The 13,355-nt window shown below is 45.0% G+C and overlaps 1 protein-coding gene across 6 annotated transcripts in view; it reads right to left on the bottom strand.

Annotated features, from left to right (window-relative positions):
* Positions 1 to 466: 466 nt before the first annotated feature.
* Positions 467 to 13,355, bottom strand: part of LOC113656789 (protein unc-13 homolog B) — a 75,410-nt gene continuing 62,521 nt past the window's right edge. For 5 of the 6 annotated variants that reach the window (XM_047818337.1, XM_047818335.1, XM_027168186.2 and 2 more), the window contains 18 exons: positions 13,263 to 13,268; positions 11,798 to 11,872; positions 10,496 to 10,715; positions 10,072 to 10,299; positions 9,537 to 9,678; positions 8,770 to 8,939; positions 8,177 to 8,292; positions 7,587 to 7,750; positions 7,212 to 7,362; positions 4,026 to 4,094; positions 3,815 to 3,904; positions 3,529 to 3,669; positions 3,201 to 3,367; positions 2,948 to 3,033; positions 1,181 to 1,307; positions 984 to 1,080; positions 690 to 833; positions 467 to 608 (listed from right to left, as the gene is read on the bottom strand). In XM_047818337.1, coding sequence (XP_047674293.1) covers positions 486 to 608; positions 690 to 833; positions 984 to 1,080; positions 1,181 to 1,307; positions 2,948 to 3,033; positions 3,201 to 3,367; positions 3,529 to 3,669; positions 3,815 to 3,904; positions 4,026 to 4,094; positions 7,212 to 7,362; positions 7,587 to 7,750; positions 8,177 to 8,292; positions 8,770 to 8,939; positions 9,537 to 9,678; positions 10,072 to 10,299; positions 10,496 to 10,715; positions 11,798 to 11,872; positions 13,263 to 13,268 — 2,316 coding nt within the window. In that variant the 3' untranslated portion in view covers positions 467 to 485. The remainder of the gene's footprint in view (positions 609 to 689; positions 834 to 983; positions 1,081 to 1,180; positions 1,308 to 2,947; positions 3,034 to 3,200; positions 3,368 to 3,528; positions 3,670 to 3,814; positions 3,905 to 4,025; positions 4,095 to 7,211; positions 7,363 to 7,586; positions 7,751 to 8,176; positions 8,293 to 8,769; positions 8,940 to 9,536; positions 9,679 to 10,071; positions 10,300 to 10,495; positions 10,716 to 11,797; positions 11,873 to 13,262; positions 13,269 to 13,355) is intronic. The other variant, XM_027168185.2, reaches the window with a different exon arrangement.

Below are 13,355 nucleotides of genomic sequence, written 5' to 3'. Positions count from 1 at the left end.
GAGAGAGTAATAGATATAGATTAAAACCTTTTTTTTTTTAATAAACTTATTCCGTATATAAAAATTTTATCTTTCTTCTTTTCTCTCCACTACACCATATCTTTAAACATCAGTTGTAGCTGACATGTAGGATCTCAGTCTAATATAACATCAGCTGGGTTTTGAGAATTTAAAATGTTGAGTTCCTTCTCTGACTGAACCCATCCTAAAAAGTACTCTATGATCATTTCTTACTATCATTCTGAAACTAACGAGAAAAAAAAAGGTATTGTTCTGCGCATCCTTACTAACAAACACATACATACGCCTCTCTCCTGGGTACACGACCCTCATCCTCCCACGAAGTACAGCTGCACCCTCCCCCGCACCACACCAGACCCCAACCCCCTGCCATCACAGCACCCCCACGCGAAGCCCACCTCCATCCCCGCCGCCGCACACAATCACACTCCCTCTCTTTTCACTTACACTGAAGGTGACTTCCACTACAGATGGAGTGTACAGTATGTGAGTGTGAGTAAGTTGCTGACCGTATTCTCCTTCTCGCAGTAAGATGGGAAGCTGTTGGACAGAGAGGTGCAGTACTGCAGCAGCACTTTACTGATGGTCTGGTGGAGAAACGTGCAGTTATTCACACAGTCATGATGGCTGTCATTACCAGGTATCACATGAGTGACCTGCTGGAGTACCTCGGCGAAGCGGCGGTGGTACTGGGCCACGATGCTGTGGTCGGGACAGTCGAGCTTCTTAATGATATCAAAGCTCTGGTTGAGCTGAGTGAAGACGTCCACCACCGAGCAGGAGAACAGAGCATGCTCAGACATCGGCTGGAACTGGAGGTCAAATGTCAGAGAGAATGTGACACCTGAACCATCTAGAACAAACTCCTCCAAGTATGCATTTGTGAGTGTGTCTATATGTGTATGTGCTCATATGTGTGTGTGTGTGTGTGTGTGTGTGTGTGTGTGTGTGTGTGTGTGTACCCCATCTCTCTTGTCCCTCTCCAGAGCACCGTGCATGAACTCCATGGACACGTCCTCATTCTCACCCAACCACTGCAGCACAAACGGTACAAACCAGCTACACACAGACACACAACATGATTAGAGGGGTGTTTGTGTGTGTACAGTATGTGTGTGAGTATGTGTGGGTGTGTGTGTGTGTGTGTGTGTGTACTCACTTTGGGTACTCGGGCACCGTGTTCGAGACAGAGGGCAGATCTCTGACGTACTCGTTGTAGAGCCACTTCACTTTGAAATGAAGGTTCATGTAGTCAGAACTCTTACACAGCCTGTGTTTCTCGTGTTCTACACACACACACACACACACACACACACACACACACACACACACACACACACACACACACACACACACCTTTTAACCAGGCTAAAAGTCACTCTGTTGGAAATGTTGCTGCTCTCCACATCACCAGACGTCCTCAGTACACACAGCGAATCTTTTACACCACTGAACACATCACACACACATTACAGTGCATGTGCGCTGGTGTCATCAGATAAACACGCACAACCTGAAATTAGCTTTTGAGATAACCTAGACATTCACCACAAGAGATGACAGTAGCGATTGCTACACGCCCACAAGAGACTGCTTTGTCGAGTGCTGTTATTTTCTTTATTTCAGCGAGCGAGAATATTTTCAGTGTTTTTCTCCTAAGGTCGTAACATAACATGAACACAAACAAGACACAGGACAAGATAACTCTGTTTAAACCTTTTTTCCCTGAGATCACACACACACACACACACACACACACACACACACACACACACACACACACACACACACTACACATCACCAGAGAGCACTGAGCAGGTGTGTGTTCTGTTTCAGCAGAACACTGTAAAACTCTTTCCTCTGGATTTAACATTTCAGCAGCTGCTACATCTCTGAACATTTGAGCGGCTGTGTCCCAAATCCAGATCTAAAATGATAATGTGCTGCTTTAAGGAACCCCCAAAGATAAAAGAAAAGAATAGAAAAGTGTAATGAAAGAAGTGCAGAATCTCCCATGCTGAGGTCTATCACGCTGCTTACCGGTGCTGAAATACAGCTTGCGGATGCGGAATACGGCGGGGGCTGATAAAGGAAAATACAAAGAGCAGACACAGATGAAAACAAAGACGAAGACGTGATCAGAGAGAAGGGGAAGTGAAGGAAATAGAGGAGCTACTGGTCCTACTAAACACTACACTACACACTCAGCACGTAAATCACACCCTGTACACTACCTGGTGCACCCTTTAAGGGTTCAACTGAAATCGACTCCATAAAGTCAGGGGTCAAAGGTCACACTGGTACTAAACTACACACAGACTGTTAAACAGCTGCTCCTAATGGACTAATGAAGAAATGAATGGATGGATGAATAAAAAGATGTCCACAGAATCTACGAGTGGAAAAAAAAATTAATGAGCAGAAAAATGAACAAGTCAATGTGTCAAATGCGCTCTGACTTTGTCAAATAATTAACAGATATATTAATAAACAGCTGAAGAAAGAAAGAAAGAAAGAAAGAAAGAAAGAAAGAAAGAAAGAAAGAAGGAAAAAGAGAAAGAAAGAAAGAAAGAACGAAAGAAAGAAAGAAAGCTGGGTGAATAAACTGATGGATGACTGAATGATTGGACGTCATAGATGGATGGATGGATGGATGGTGTGTGTGTGTGTATATATGGTACACACACTGACACACTTCCAAGTTAGTGTTATTGTTTACGTTATTATTTATGTTTATTATATCTTTCTATTACACTCTACAGTGACCTCATGACCTTGTGACCTCATGACCGTTACCGTATTTCCAGTGTTTGAGGCTGATGTGATTGTGGACTGAAGGAGAGACAGGAAGAAGGACAAAGACATGATGTACACTTTATACACACGCACACATGTACACACACCCACACATATTCGCTGTTAGTACCTTCTAGTGCATACTTCATATCCTGAGCAAAAAGCGTCCACATGACATCAGCACTCAGTCTCCCTACATTCAGCTCCTGAGGAAACCTGCACACACACACACACACACACACACACACACACACACACACACAGTTATAGTGTTCTGTACAGTATAAAGTATAGAGTATAGTGTGTGTGTGTGTGTGTGTGTGTATGTGTGTGTGTGTGTGTGTGTGTGTGTGTGTGTGTGTGTGTGTGTGTGAGATACTAACTGGTTTATAACTGGTGTGTATGAGTTCCTGTCCTCCTCAATGATGGACACTATGAGTGTGATAATTTTGGGCCAGAAGTCCAGGTTCAGGATGCTTGGCCCTGCCTCCTCCTCATTTAGATCCTCCTTTTTCTCCTCTTCCCCATCCCCCTCTTTCTTTCGTTTCTGCTGAAGAAGACCCACACACACACACACACACACACACACACACACACACACACACACACACACACACACACGATGGGAAGTGATTACGTAGGCATGTTCCAAACCACACACCTCTGTGTGTGTGTGTGTGTCTGTGTGTGTGTGTGTGTCTGTGTACTCACAGGCTGTGTGTGTGTCTGGAACTGCGTGCTGTAAAGCTCAGTACAGTTGTTGAAGATGTACTCGTATGTGGAGTTGAGACACGCCTTCACACAATCCCTCACCACATGAGCAGCCCGTGGGGGCGCCTGAAGCTCCTGTACCTGTACACACACAAACACACACACACACATATACACACACAGAGCTAAGTTGTTTCACAAATATAGCATGATTTTATTCAATAAATAAAAATTATACTGTCAAACTGTTGTCAAAAGAGTGTGTTTGTATGTATGTGTGTGTTACCTTCATTCTGAAGAAGGTGATGCTGGTCAGAAGGTCTACAGTGGACTTGAGGTCTAATAGGCGAGATTTGCTGCTGGCTGGGAAATTATTCTACAGTTCACACACACACACACACACACACACACACACACACACACGTCATGAACAATTAGTAGATATACAAAACATTTAATTCATAAAGTATACGTGTGTGTTTGAGTGTGAGACTGACCCTGTAGCTAGACAAGTCTATGCGAAGGGAGTTGTGTAACTGATCCAGGAGCCTGATGAAGCGTTCTCGCTGTAATACACACAGCAAACACATCAACAGGGTTATACTAAACTAAGTTTGGTATTGTTTTTACACACACATTATTTGTGAAATTTCTGTGAAAGCCAGGAGATGTGTGTGTGTGTGTTGAGTGGTAATTCGTGACTACAGAATGTGTAGGAGGATCTTAAAGGTTCAGGGCTGTTCCACAGAGATCCAGATCCCACAATGCACTGCTCTAGGTTTCACCAAAATTATCACTTCAGTTTTTGTCCATTACACTATGAGGTTTCAGAAAACATTCTGCATTCAGACACTGAACACTGAGAAAATACACAGATGAAAACGTCATCTGTCATGGCTACAGTCCATGGAACATAGGGTGTTGGGTGTAGGGTCAAGTGTGTAAGGTGTATGGTATAGGGTGTGGGGTGTAGTGTGTATGGTATAGGGTGTGGGGTATAGTGTGTATGGTATAGGGTGTGGGGTATAGTGTGTATGGTATAGGGTGTGGGGTGTAGTGTGTATGGTATAGGGTGTGGGGTATAGTGTGTATGGTATAGGGTGTGTTTTGTAGTTTGTCTTTAATATTTTGTGTGTAATGTAGTATTGTTATTTTCATGGTGTGTCTTGTTTCGTTGTCTATTTGTTTTGGGTTTCTATTTTTATTTTATATCTGTATCTTTTTTCTTTTATCTATCTGTCCTTTTCTCTTTTTTCTTTTCTCTTTTTTCTTTTCTATTTTGTCTTTTCTATCTCTTTTTATTTCTCTGTCTACTTTTTACTGTTTCTAGGGTGTCTCTATCTATGTTTCTCTATATATTTGTCTCTCTTTTTATACTTTTTTATTTCTATTATCTGTTCTCTCTTTTGGTGTTTTCTCTTTTATCTTCTGTCCTACTTTTTCTCGTCTCTGTGGTCTCGGGTGTGGGTGTCGTGTGTCTGGTCTCGGGTCGTGGGGTGGTGGGGTGTCGGTCGGGTTGGGTGTCGTGTGTCTGTTCTCGGGTGTGGGAGATCCTCGGGTGTCTGGTCTCGGGTTGTGGGTTCTCGTGTGTGGGGTGTCGTGGTCTGGTCTGGGTGGGGGGTCTATGTGTTAATTGTAGCGGGCTGTGGGGTATAGGGTGTGGGGTATAGTGTGTATGGTATAGGGTGTGGGGTATAGGGTGTGGGGTGTAGTGTGTATGGTATAGGGTGTGGGGTGTAGTGTGTATGGTATAGGGTGTGGGGTGTAGTGTGTATGGTATAGGGTGTGGGGTGTATGGTATAGGGTGTGGGGTATAGGGTGTGGTAATCGTGATGGGGTGGGTGGGGTGTTAAGGGTATCGGGTGTGGGGTGTCGCGTGTGTATTGTCTCGGGTGGTGGGGTGTAGTGTGTCTTGTGCGGGTGTATTGGTCTCGATTTTTCTGGTATCGGTGTGGGGTCGTGTGTTTGGTATAGGGTGTGGGGTCTAGTGTGTCTGGTCTCGGGTGTGGGGTCTCGTGTGTCTGTCTCGGTGTGGGGGTCGTGTGTCTGGATCGCGCGTGGTGGGGTCTCGTGTGTCTTGTCTCGGGTGTGGGGTCTCGGGTGTGGGTCTCGGGTGTGGGGGTCAGTGTGTCGGGTCCTCGGGTGTGGGTTTTCGTGTGTCTGGTCTCGGGTGTGGGGTCTGTGTGTCTGGTCTCGGGTGTGGGGATCTCGTGTGTCTGAGTCTCGGGGTGTGGGATTCTACGGGTGTGGAGGTTTCGAGGTGTATCTGGTCTCGGGTTGGGGTCTCGGTGTCTGGTCCTCGGGTGTGTGTCTCCGTACTTTGTGTCTGGTCTCGGTGTGGTATCTCGGTGTGGTTGTCGTGTGTCTGGATTCTCGGGGGGGTGTGGGGTTCGTGTGTCTGTCCTCGGTTGGGTTCTCGTGTGTCTGGCTCGGTGTGGGGGTCTCGGTTGTGGGGTGTAGTGTCGTCTGTCTACGGGTGTGGGGTGTGTGTGTCTATTTCTCGGGTGTGGGGTCTACGTGTGATCTGATTCTCTGTTTTTTCTCTTTTTTCTTTTCGTCCTTTTTTCCTTTTGCTCAATGTCTTTTCTGCTTTTATCTGTCTTTTTCTGCTACTTTTCTCTATTTTTTCTTTTTCTATGTTTTCTTTTTCTCTATTTTTCTCTTTTCTCTCTCTGGGCCTACTGTGTAGTCTGGCTGGGTGTCGGGGTCTCTGTGTCACTGGTCCCGGGTGTGCACGGTGTTTCTGTTCTCGGGTGTGGGTCTCTTTGTCTTGGTATCGTGGTCGGGGTTCGTGTTTCTGGTCTCGGGTGTGTTTGTGTCTTGTGTACATAAAGTTCTCGGTGTTTGGTTGTCGTGTATATCTTGTCTTCCGTATCGGTACTCTTTCTCTGCTTCCTCGTGTGTCGTTGTGTCTCATCTTTTCTCTAAGCTTTGTTTTCATCTATACTTTTTTCTTTTTACTTTTCTCTCTCTATTTTTTACTTCTTCTCTCTTTTTTCTTTATTTTCTCTCGTATCTCTCGTCTTCTTTTGTCCTTTTATGGTCTCGCTCTAGTGAGCGATCCTCGGGTGTGCTGGGGTCTCTGTGTCCGTTTTGGTCTTTTCGTCGGGTGGTGTGGTCTCGGGTTTCTGTGTCTCTTTTTTGGTTTCGTCTGTGGGTCTCCTCTTTTTGTTGTGGTCTTGTTCTCGTGTGGTGTATAAGTGTGGTATGTCTCGGCGTGTGGGGTGCCGTGTGTGCTGGTCTCGGGTGTGGGGTCTCGTGTGTCTGGTCCAGGGTGTGGGGTGTCGTGTGTCTGGTATCGGTGTGGGGTGTCTTGTTCTGGTCTCTTGTGTGTGGTTCTTGTTGTTTCTGTGTTCTTGTCTATTCTCGTTTTTTGTCTATTTTCATGTTGTTCTTTTGTATGGTCTCGTGTTTTTTTCTCTTCTTTTCTTTCTCTCGTTTTTATTTTCTCTGTGTCTCTGTTTCTCTTCTTTCTTTTCTCGTTTTCTTTTTTCTGTTCTCTCTCTCTTTATATCTTTTTTCTTTTCTCTTTTTTTTGTTTCTCTTTTTATTTCTTTTCTCCGTCTGTTTTTAACTCATCTTCTTTTTTTCTGGGCCTCTCTCTCTCTTTTTTCTTTCTCTCTCTTTTCTCGTTCTTTTTCTCTTTATTCTTTCTCCTTTTTGTGTACGTGTGTAAATCAGACCCCGAAGTTGGAGGCTGCAAAGCGGTCACTTGCGGAAACACTGGTGCTGGAGGTGGGGTGAGCAAAGAAAGCGTTGATGTTTGCCAGCAGAGTGCTCATCACTGCAGGAACACCGGTACACATGTACTTAGAGGAGAGACACGCAAAATGTCTGGAGAGCAAGAGAGAGAGTGTGTGTGAGAGAGAGAGAGAGAGAGAGAGAGAGAGAGAGAGAGAGAGAGAGAGAGAGAGAGAAAACTCTTCATTTAACCCTAAGAGATGTCCAGAGCCCTCAATTCCTTCACTGAGATCTCACACACACACACACACACACACACACACACACACACACACACACACACACACACACACACACACACACGCACACACACGTACGTCATTGCCTGGTAGATAGACTCGATGCCGTAGCGGATGGCGAACTCGTCTACAATTTCCTGCTCCACTTCATCAAAATAAACCTTCCAAGCATCATCACCACGAGCATCAGGCAGCTTCACCACACCCTGTCCCTCAATGTCCATCAGGTAGTGGAAGATATTCTACACACACACACACACACACACACACACACACACACACACACACACACACACACACACACACACACACATACACACACACACACACACACACATCAACACTAATCCCTCCTGATGCATTAAATTCTCACACATGCTCCCTGATTACTGAAGCAGGAGATTAAAAGATGCCACAGATGTTTATGCTGGTGTTATTGGAGGACAGTCAAACACTTAGACCTGAAGAGGAACTAAGAACTAAGAAGATTTGAAGGAAACACACATTATAACTGACTGCTGCTTCTGTGTTATGGTGTGGTATTAAAATCTGATCAGGATCCAAACAAGTGACGTGTTTTCAACATACAAATGTGACACAGAGCTGTAATTTTAGCAACATGCAACCTCGGTTTGTGTGTGTTTGTGTGTGTATAAGAGTGTGAGTACCTCATGTAGGCAGGTGTACTGTAGGTGGTACGGTGCCACTTTCTCCTCTCCTTTAATCTCCACACTGATCTGCAACCTGATGGCTCCTGACACAGCCGACTTATCTGTGCGCTTCTCTGTACGTCCACACACACACACACACACACACACACACACACACACACACACACACACACACACACACACACACACACACACACACACAGGTATGAGTGGGTGAGTAAGATGATAAAGGTGTAAAAGCTCTATGAGACTCTGGTAAAGGGATGATAAAGGGATAGTAGTGTGAGGATTTCAGCCTGAAAGCTGAGAGTCTGTGATTTTCTTAGACTCATTTTTACTCAGACTCTAGAATTTCTCTCATGTACAGTGTACAGCATTATCATGTTTCACACATTAGAATAGAATAGAAGGTTTTATTTTGTCACATAAACATTACAGCACAGTGAAATTCACACACACACACACACACACACACACACACACACACACACACACACACACACACACACACACACACACACACACACACACACACACACACACACACACACACACACACACACACACACACACACACAGGTGAGACCCACCTAGGTTGTACCACACATCCATCTCTCCGCTCAGTGTCCGGACCTCAATGATGCTCTGACCCAGAAAGTCATCTGACTCTCGCTTCAGCCTCTGCTTCACCCGAGACTTTATATCATCATCTTCATCCCAAACACGGACTTTTATACGGTCTGATGAGTTATGGCACTCGCTGCATGAGGAAGCGGGGAGGGATGGACAGAGAGAGAGAGAGAGAGAGAGAGAGAGAGAGAGAGAGAGAGAGAGAGAGAGAGAGAGAGAGAGAGAGAGAGAGAGAGAGAGGGAGAGAGGAAACATCAATACCTCACACAGGTAAGATCAAGACGGAACAAGATTTCCATATATGGAGATGTGGGCGTGTCCTTGTCTGAACGATCTGAGTGGACGTGCCTTGGAGTCAGAGACATCTCTGGCTGTATGGAGCAGCAGATGTTGCTAAGACCAGCAAAGGTTCAGAAAGTTATGCTGGAAGCCCATATATGGAAATGTGGGCGTGTCCTTTTACTTTGTTTATAACAAATAGAGCAGCATTGGAGATTTGACACTAATCTAGAGTATGATGGAGTGATGATGTGTCTGTAAGCGTATCGAGCTGCAGTTGTCTGGTTAACACTTCAGTGCTGCTGCTGCTAGTAAGTGTTTGGTAAGTTGTTCAAAGTGTTTTATAAATAATTTGATGTTAATATTAGTATTAAATGATCATGTAGTAGATCAGAGTGCAGAGTCTGATCAGACATAATCAGAGGTGTTAGATTAACACACGACTCACAAGTTGAACGTTTCCTCCCACACGGGGTTCAGGTTTCCGTAGATGGTCTTGGTTCTCTTCTTGGTTTTGCCCACCTGCACCGTAACGTAGGGGTCACTGGAGCCGGTGCGGTCTTTAGCCTGTAGACCCTGAGCACTCAGTACTGCTCGCATGCATGCACACACACACACACACACGAGACAAACACCACAGGTTAGATACACGTCCAGCACAACAGAACATGTACTGTAATAAACAGTGAAGAACAGAGATGTTGTGACTCCAGAGTTGCCCACTGTGGAGATTTGCGTGAGTCTCATATTAATGCAGTTAAGTCTGAAGAGTCTGAAAGCAAAGCAGCATCACAATTTAAGATCCATTAGTAGAGGACCATCCAATCAGAGTGATTACTCTGCCAGGTGTGTGTATGTGTAGCAGCAGAGACGTTACGTGACACACATATAAACACAAGCATTAAACTGATACACTGTCCACTTACTTTCAAAAGGGTGCCAATAATTCTGAAGGTAATTATGAGCAAAATAAGACGTGTCACCTTTGATGGAGATCTTAGCGGACCATTTGGAGGTCCCGTCCAACACGGCCTGTTTAACAGTCTTCATCTGCTGAGCGTGGTTCAGCTTGGTGACAATGAAGACGGTGCGAATGGCTTCAAAGATCTCAGGCTTGTTCCTCTCGCGTATCTTCATGCGGTCTTTCATGGCGGAGATGATGTGTTGGTTTCGGTCCTCTGCACCTGTTTTACTGCTCTTCTCCGCTGCCCCTGAACACACACAGAGAAAGAGAGAGAGAGAGTTTAGGCGTTTGTGTGTATTTTCCTGGTTCTGGTTTCTCTTGTTCTCCACGCCAAGTTGACTCTCAAACTGTCTTTCTTCTGCATCATTAATTAGCACCTTCTGACCAATCAGAATCCAGAACCGATCAGGTGTGAATGGTGTTGGTGCAGTGTTGTGTCTCACTCTGTAGGCAGTCGGCGTTGAGAAGCTCTTGGCACTTCTCGTGGCACTTGACCCCACACTCGGTGCACCTCATGCCCTGGCGTGCAAGACCCCACAGCAGCCCCTCACACTCGTAGCAGTAGGTGGGTGTGGTGGCTGTCCACACCTCGAAGTTGTGTGGCGTGGTGCAGGAGATGGGGTAGATCAGAGCCTGAAGCGTTTTCTTGTACACGTGACTCTTCTGCGAGGGAGGAACCGGGGGGAAATCAGAGCGTGAGACCTCAGAGTAATTAACTAACCATTGTGTAGGTGGTGTGGAGGATGCTGTGATAAAAAAAAACCCTGAAACTGAAGTAAAGACGCCTTCCAATTATTCTCCTGAGATTAATTATGCTCCTGAGCCCAAGCAACAGTGTGAGATGTGGCACCTCACAGAGCTACTTTCACTTCCTTATAGCTGGGACCTAAATAAACACTGAGCTAATAGGAGATTCCTCACAGAAACATTTACAACCTATATCAGAGGATGAAGTGGACTTTACTTTTCAGATGTGTGAGAAACGTCAGTAAGAAAACAGCGAGGCTGAAGTGTGTGTGATGTTTACTGACTCTATCGGAAAGACAACCACCTTCACACCTACGTACCTCTTCTCTACTGGCTCAAACTTCTTAGGTCAAAGGTCACCTATAGTGCAATAACTGCTACTCAAACGATAGCGGTCATGTCTTTTTCACGTCAGTGAATTTGCTGTCCTGTCAGGTTTTTTAAATTTTCACAGGGCTGTAAAGTCAGAAACCATCACCATAGGAACAGAGGTGAAAATCTTAAATGCTACTCTGTGACCTTGGCAGATGGAATGAATCTGATCTGCATCCATACTCCGGCTTTGTTTGTCTGAATGTTTGACTTCCTGTTTTTTTGAACTATTCCTCAATTCGTGCTCTTGACTCTGGTTCTTCTTGTGTTCTAATTCTGAAGAAAGGGAGTAGTGAGAAAATATTTCTCCCTCAACGTGGTTTTCCCTCAACGTGAATATCGAGCGTGCATCGGTGAGTGAGCTAAAGGACCTCTAATTCATCAGGTGAACCCAACGCTTCCATTTTTTATTTGAATCAAGCGGCTCATGAAACTCTGATTCGGTCTACGTGTTTACACGCTGATTTATTCCCTTATATTGTTAAATCTTTAACAGTGTAGTGCAGAAAATCAGTACAGTGTAGTGCAGAAAAAGTGTGTGTTGAAGATGAAAAGTAGTGTTTGTGTGTGAGTGTGTGTTCATGCGTGTGTGTATGTGTGTGTGCGTGTGTGTGTGTGCGTGTTACCAGATCCTCGTCCTTGAGTGAGGGTCGAGACGCCAGGGAATACGAAATGGCGGCTTTTCTGGACTGCACCAATGACTGAGACAGAGGTGTCATATAAATAAAGAGAAGTGAGAGATAAAGAACAAAAGCAGGACGTCTGATTAGAAGAGTGTAATGACTCAAATCATTCGCTCCTCAGCAGAAGAGAACATTACACAGATTTAAACACAACATGAACATCTTAGTGCTGACATGATGCTGAATATCATTGGGGTTCAGCAGCCTGTATTTATCCCGTCAGCCTAAAAGCAGCAATTAATATTTTTCTAAAGATCTTCACTCGGTGTTAGAGAATAAACCGCTGCTCTTTTTCTACATATTCACAAACACATCAGTCAGGTTTTCTTTCTTTCTAGCTTTCTTTCTTCTTTTTAATTTCTTAGCAGCAGTAGTATGTCTCCAGGAGCCTGAGGCATTTTGTTCTGTTTGAGGGGGGAAAAAAAAATCCACTTTTGAAGCATTCAGGCTAAAGGCGTGTGCGTGTGTGTGTAAAGCAGCTGAGTCACAGCTGATGGCCGTGTGCTTCGGTGTGGGTGCTGCCGTGTTTGCGTGGTTCAGCACAAAGCCAATACACACTTTACGTCTCAGTCACGCACAGCGAGGTCCACACGTGTGGGTGAGAGAGGAATTCTCCTCGTCATGCCGCTGTTACATTTGCTCGATATTTTCTGTCTGCTGTGTTTCAGTGCTCCACTCCACACACACACCCACCACACAGCCGCAGGAAAGTGATGGAGGAGGCCGGCGTTGGGTCAGTGTGAATGATAAAGGTGGCTGCAGCAGGGTCCATGTACCATCATGCCTCTCTGAGATCATTTATTCTGTTGTCTGCTGCTCAACCTTGACCCTGTGTGACTTGTGCACTTGTGGGCATGGCCTGTCTAGCATAAGAAGGAGCTGACCCAATCAGCAGCCTAGGTATCGGGAATGAACAGTAAAGAAAACTAGAATGTACATTTCCTGAAGAAAATGTGAATGGTGTTTGCATGTGGCAAGTTCTCTTTCATCGTGCTGAGTGTTTTGATATATGACATGTCCATGTTGTGCTAACTTTTTGATTTTGCTTATTTTGGGGGCGGGGCTACATGTGACGTCACGCGAATACCTGGTGGGGAAAAAAAGCCAAAAATTTGAGCTTCCATACCGGGAATTCCGGAATTCTGATCGCTTATAAAAGTCATAGCACACCTCTCTTCAATGAGCCGGTCGATTTGACACCTCGTCCATGGGTCTAGGACAAAAACTGCGGGACAAGTTACGCACCAAACTTTTGTCCAGCACAATAACAAGAATGTTGCTTTGCAAGCACCATTAATAAACAGACCACACTGCTGCATTACACATCTGGCCAGCTGCAGAATGGCTCTTACTGATGCATGGCATGAGGTTTAAATGTGCTAATGTGAAATAAAAAATTCAATCTTACCATAGCCTGGACATCATCAGTACCAGACGAGAAGGAGGACCAGAGAAGAAAAAGAAGAAGAAGAAAAAGATCAGTTAAAAAGATTTATTGCGT

Source organism: Tachysurus fulvidraco, chromosome 9 (genome assembly GCF_022655615.1).
Source record: "Tachysurus fulvidraco isolate hzauxx_2018 chromosome 9, HZAU_PFXX_2.0, whole genome shotgun sequence".
NCBI lineage: Eukaryota > Metazoa > Chordata > Actinopteri > Siluriformes > Bagridae > Tachysurus > Tachysurus fulvidraco.
The sequence above is the reverse complement of the archived record's forward strand: the minus strand, read 5'-3'. Positions and strand labels throughout refer to the sequence as shown.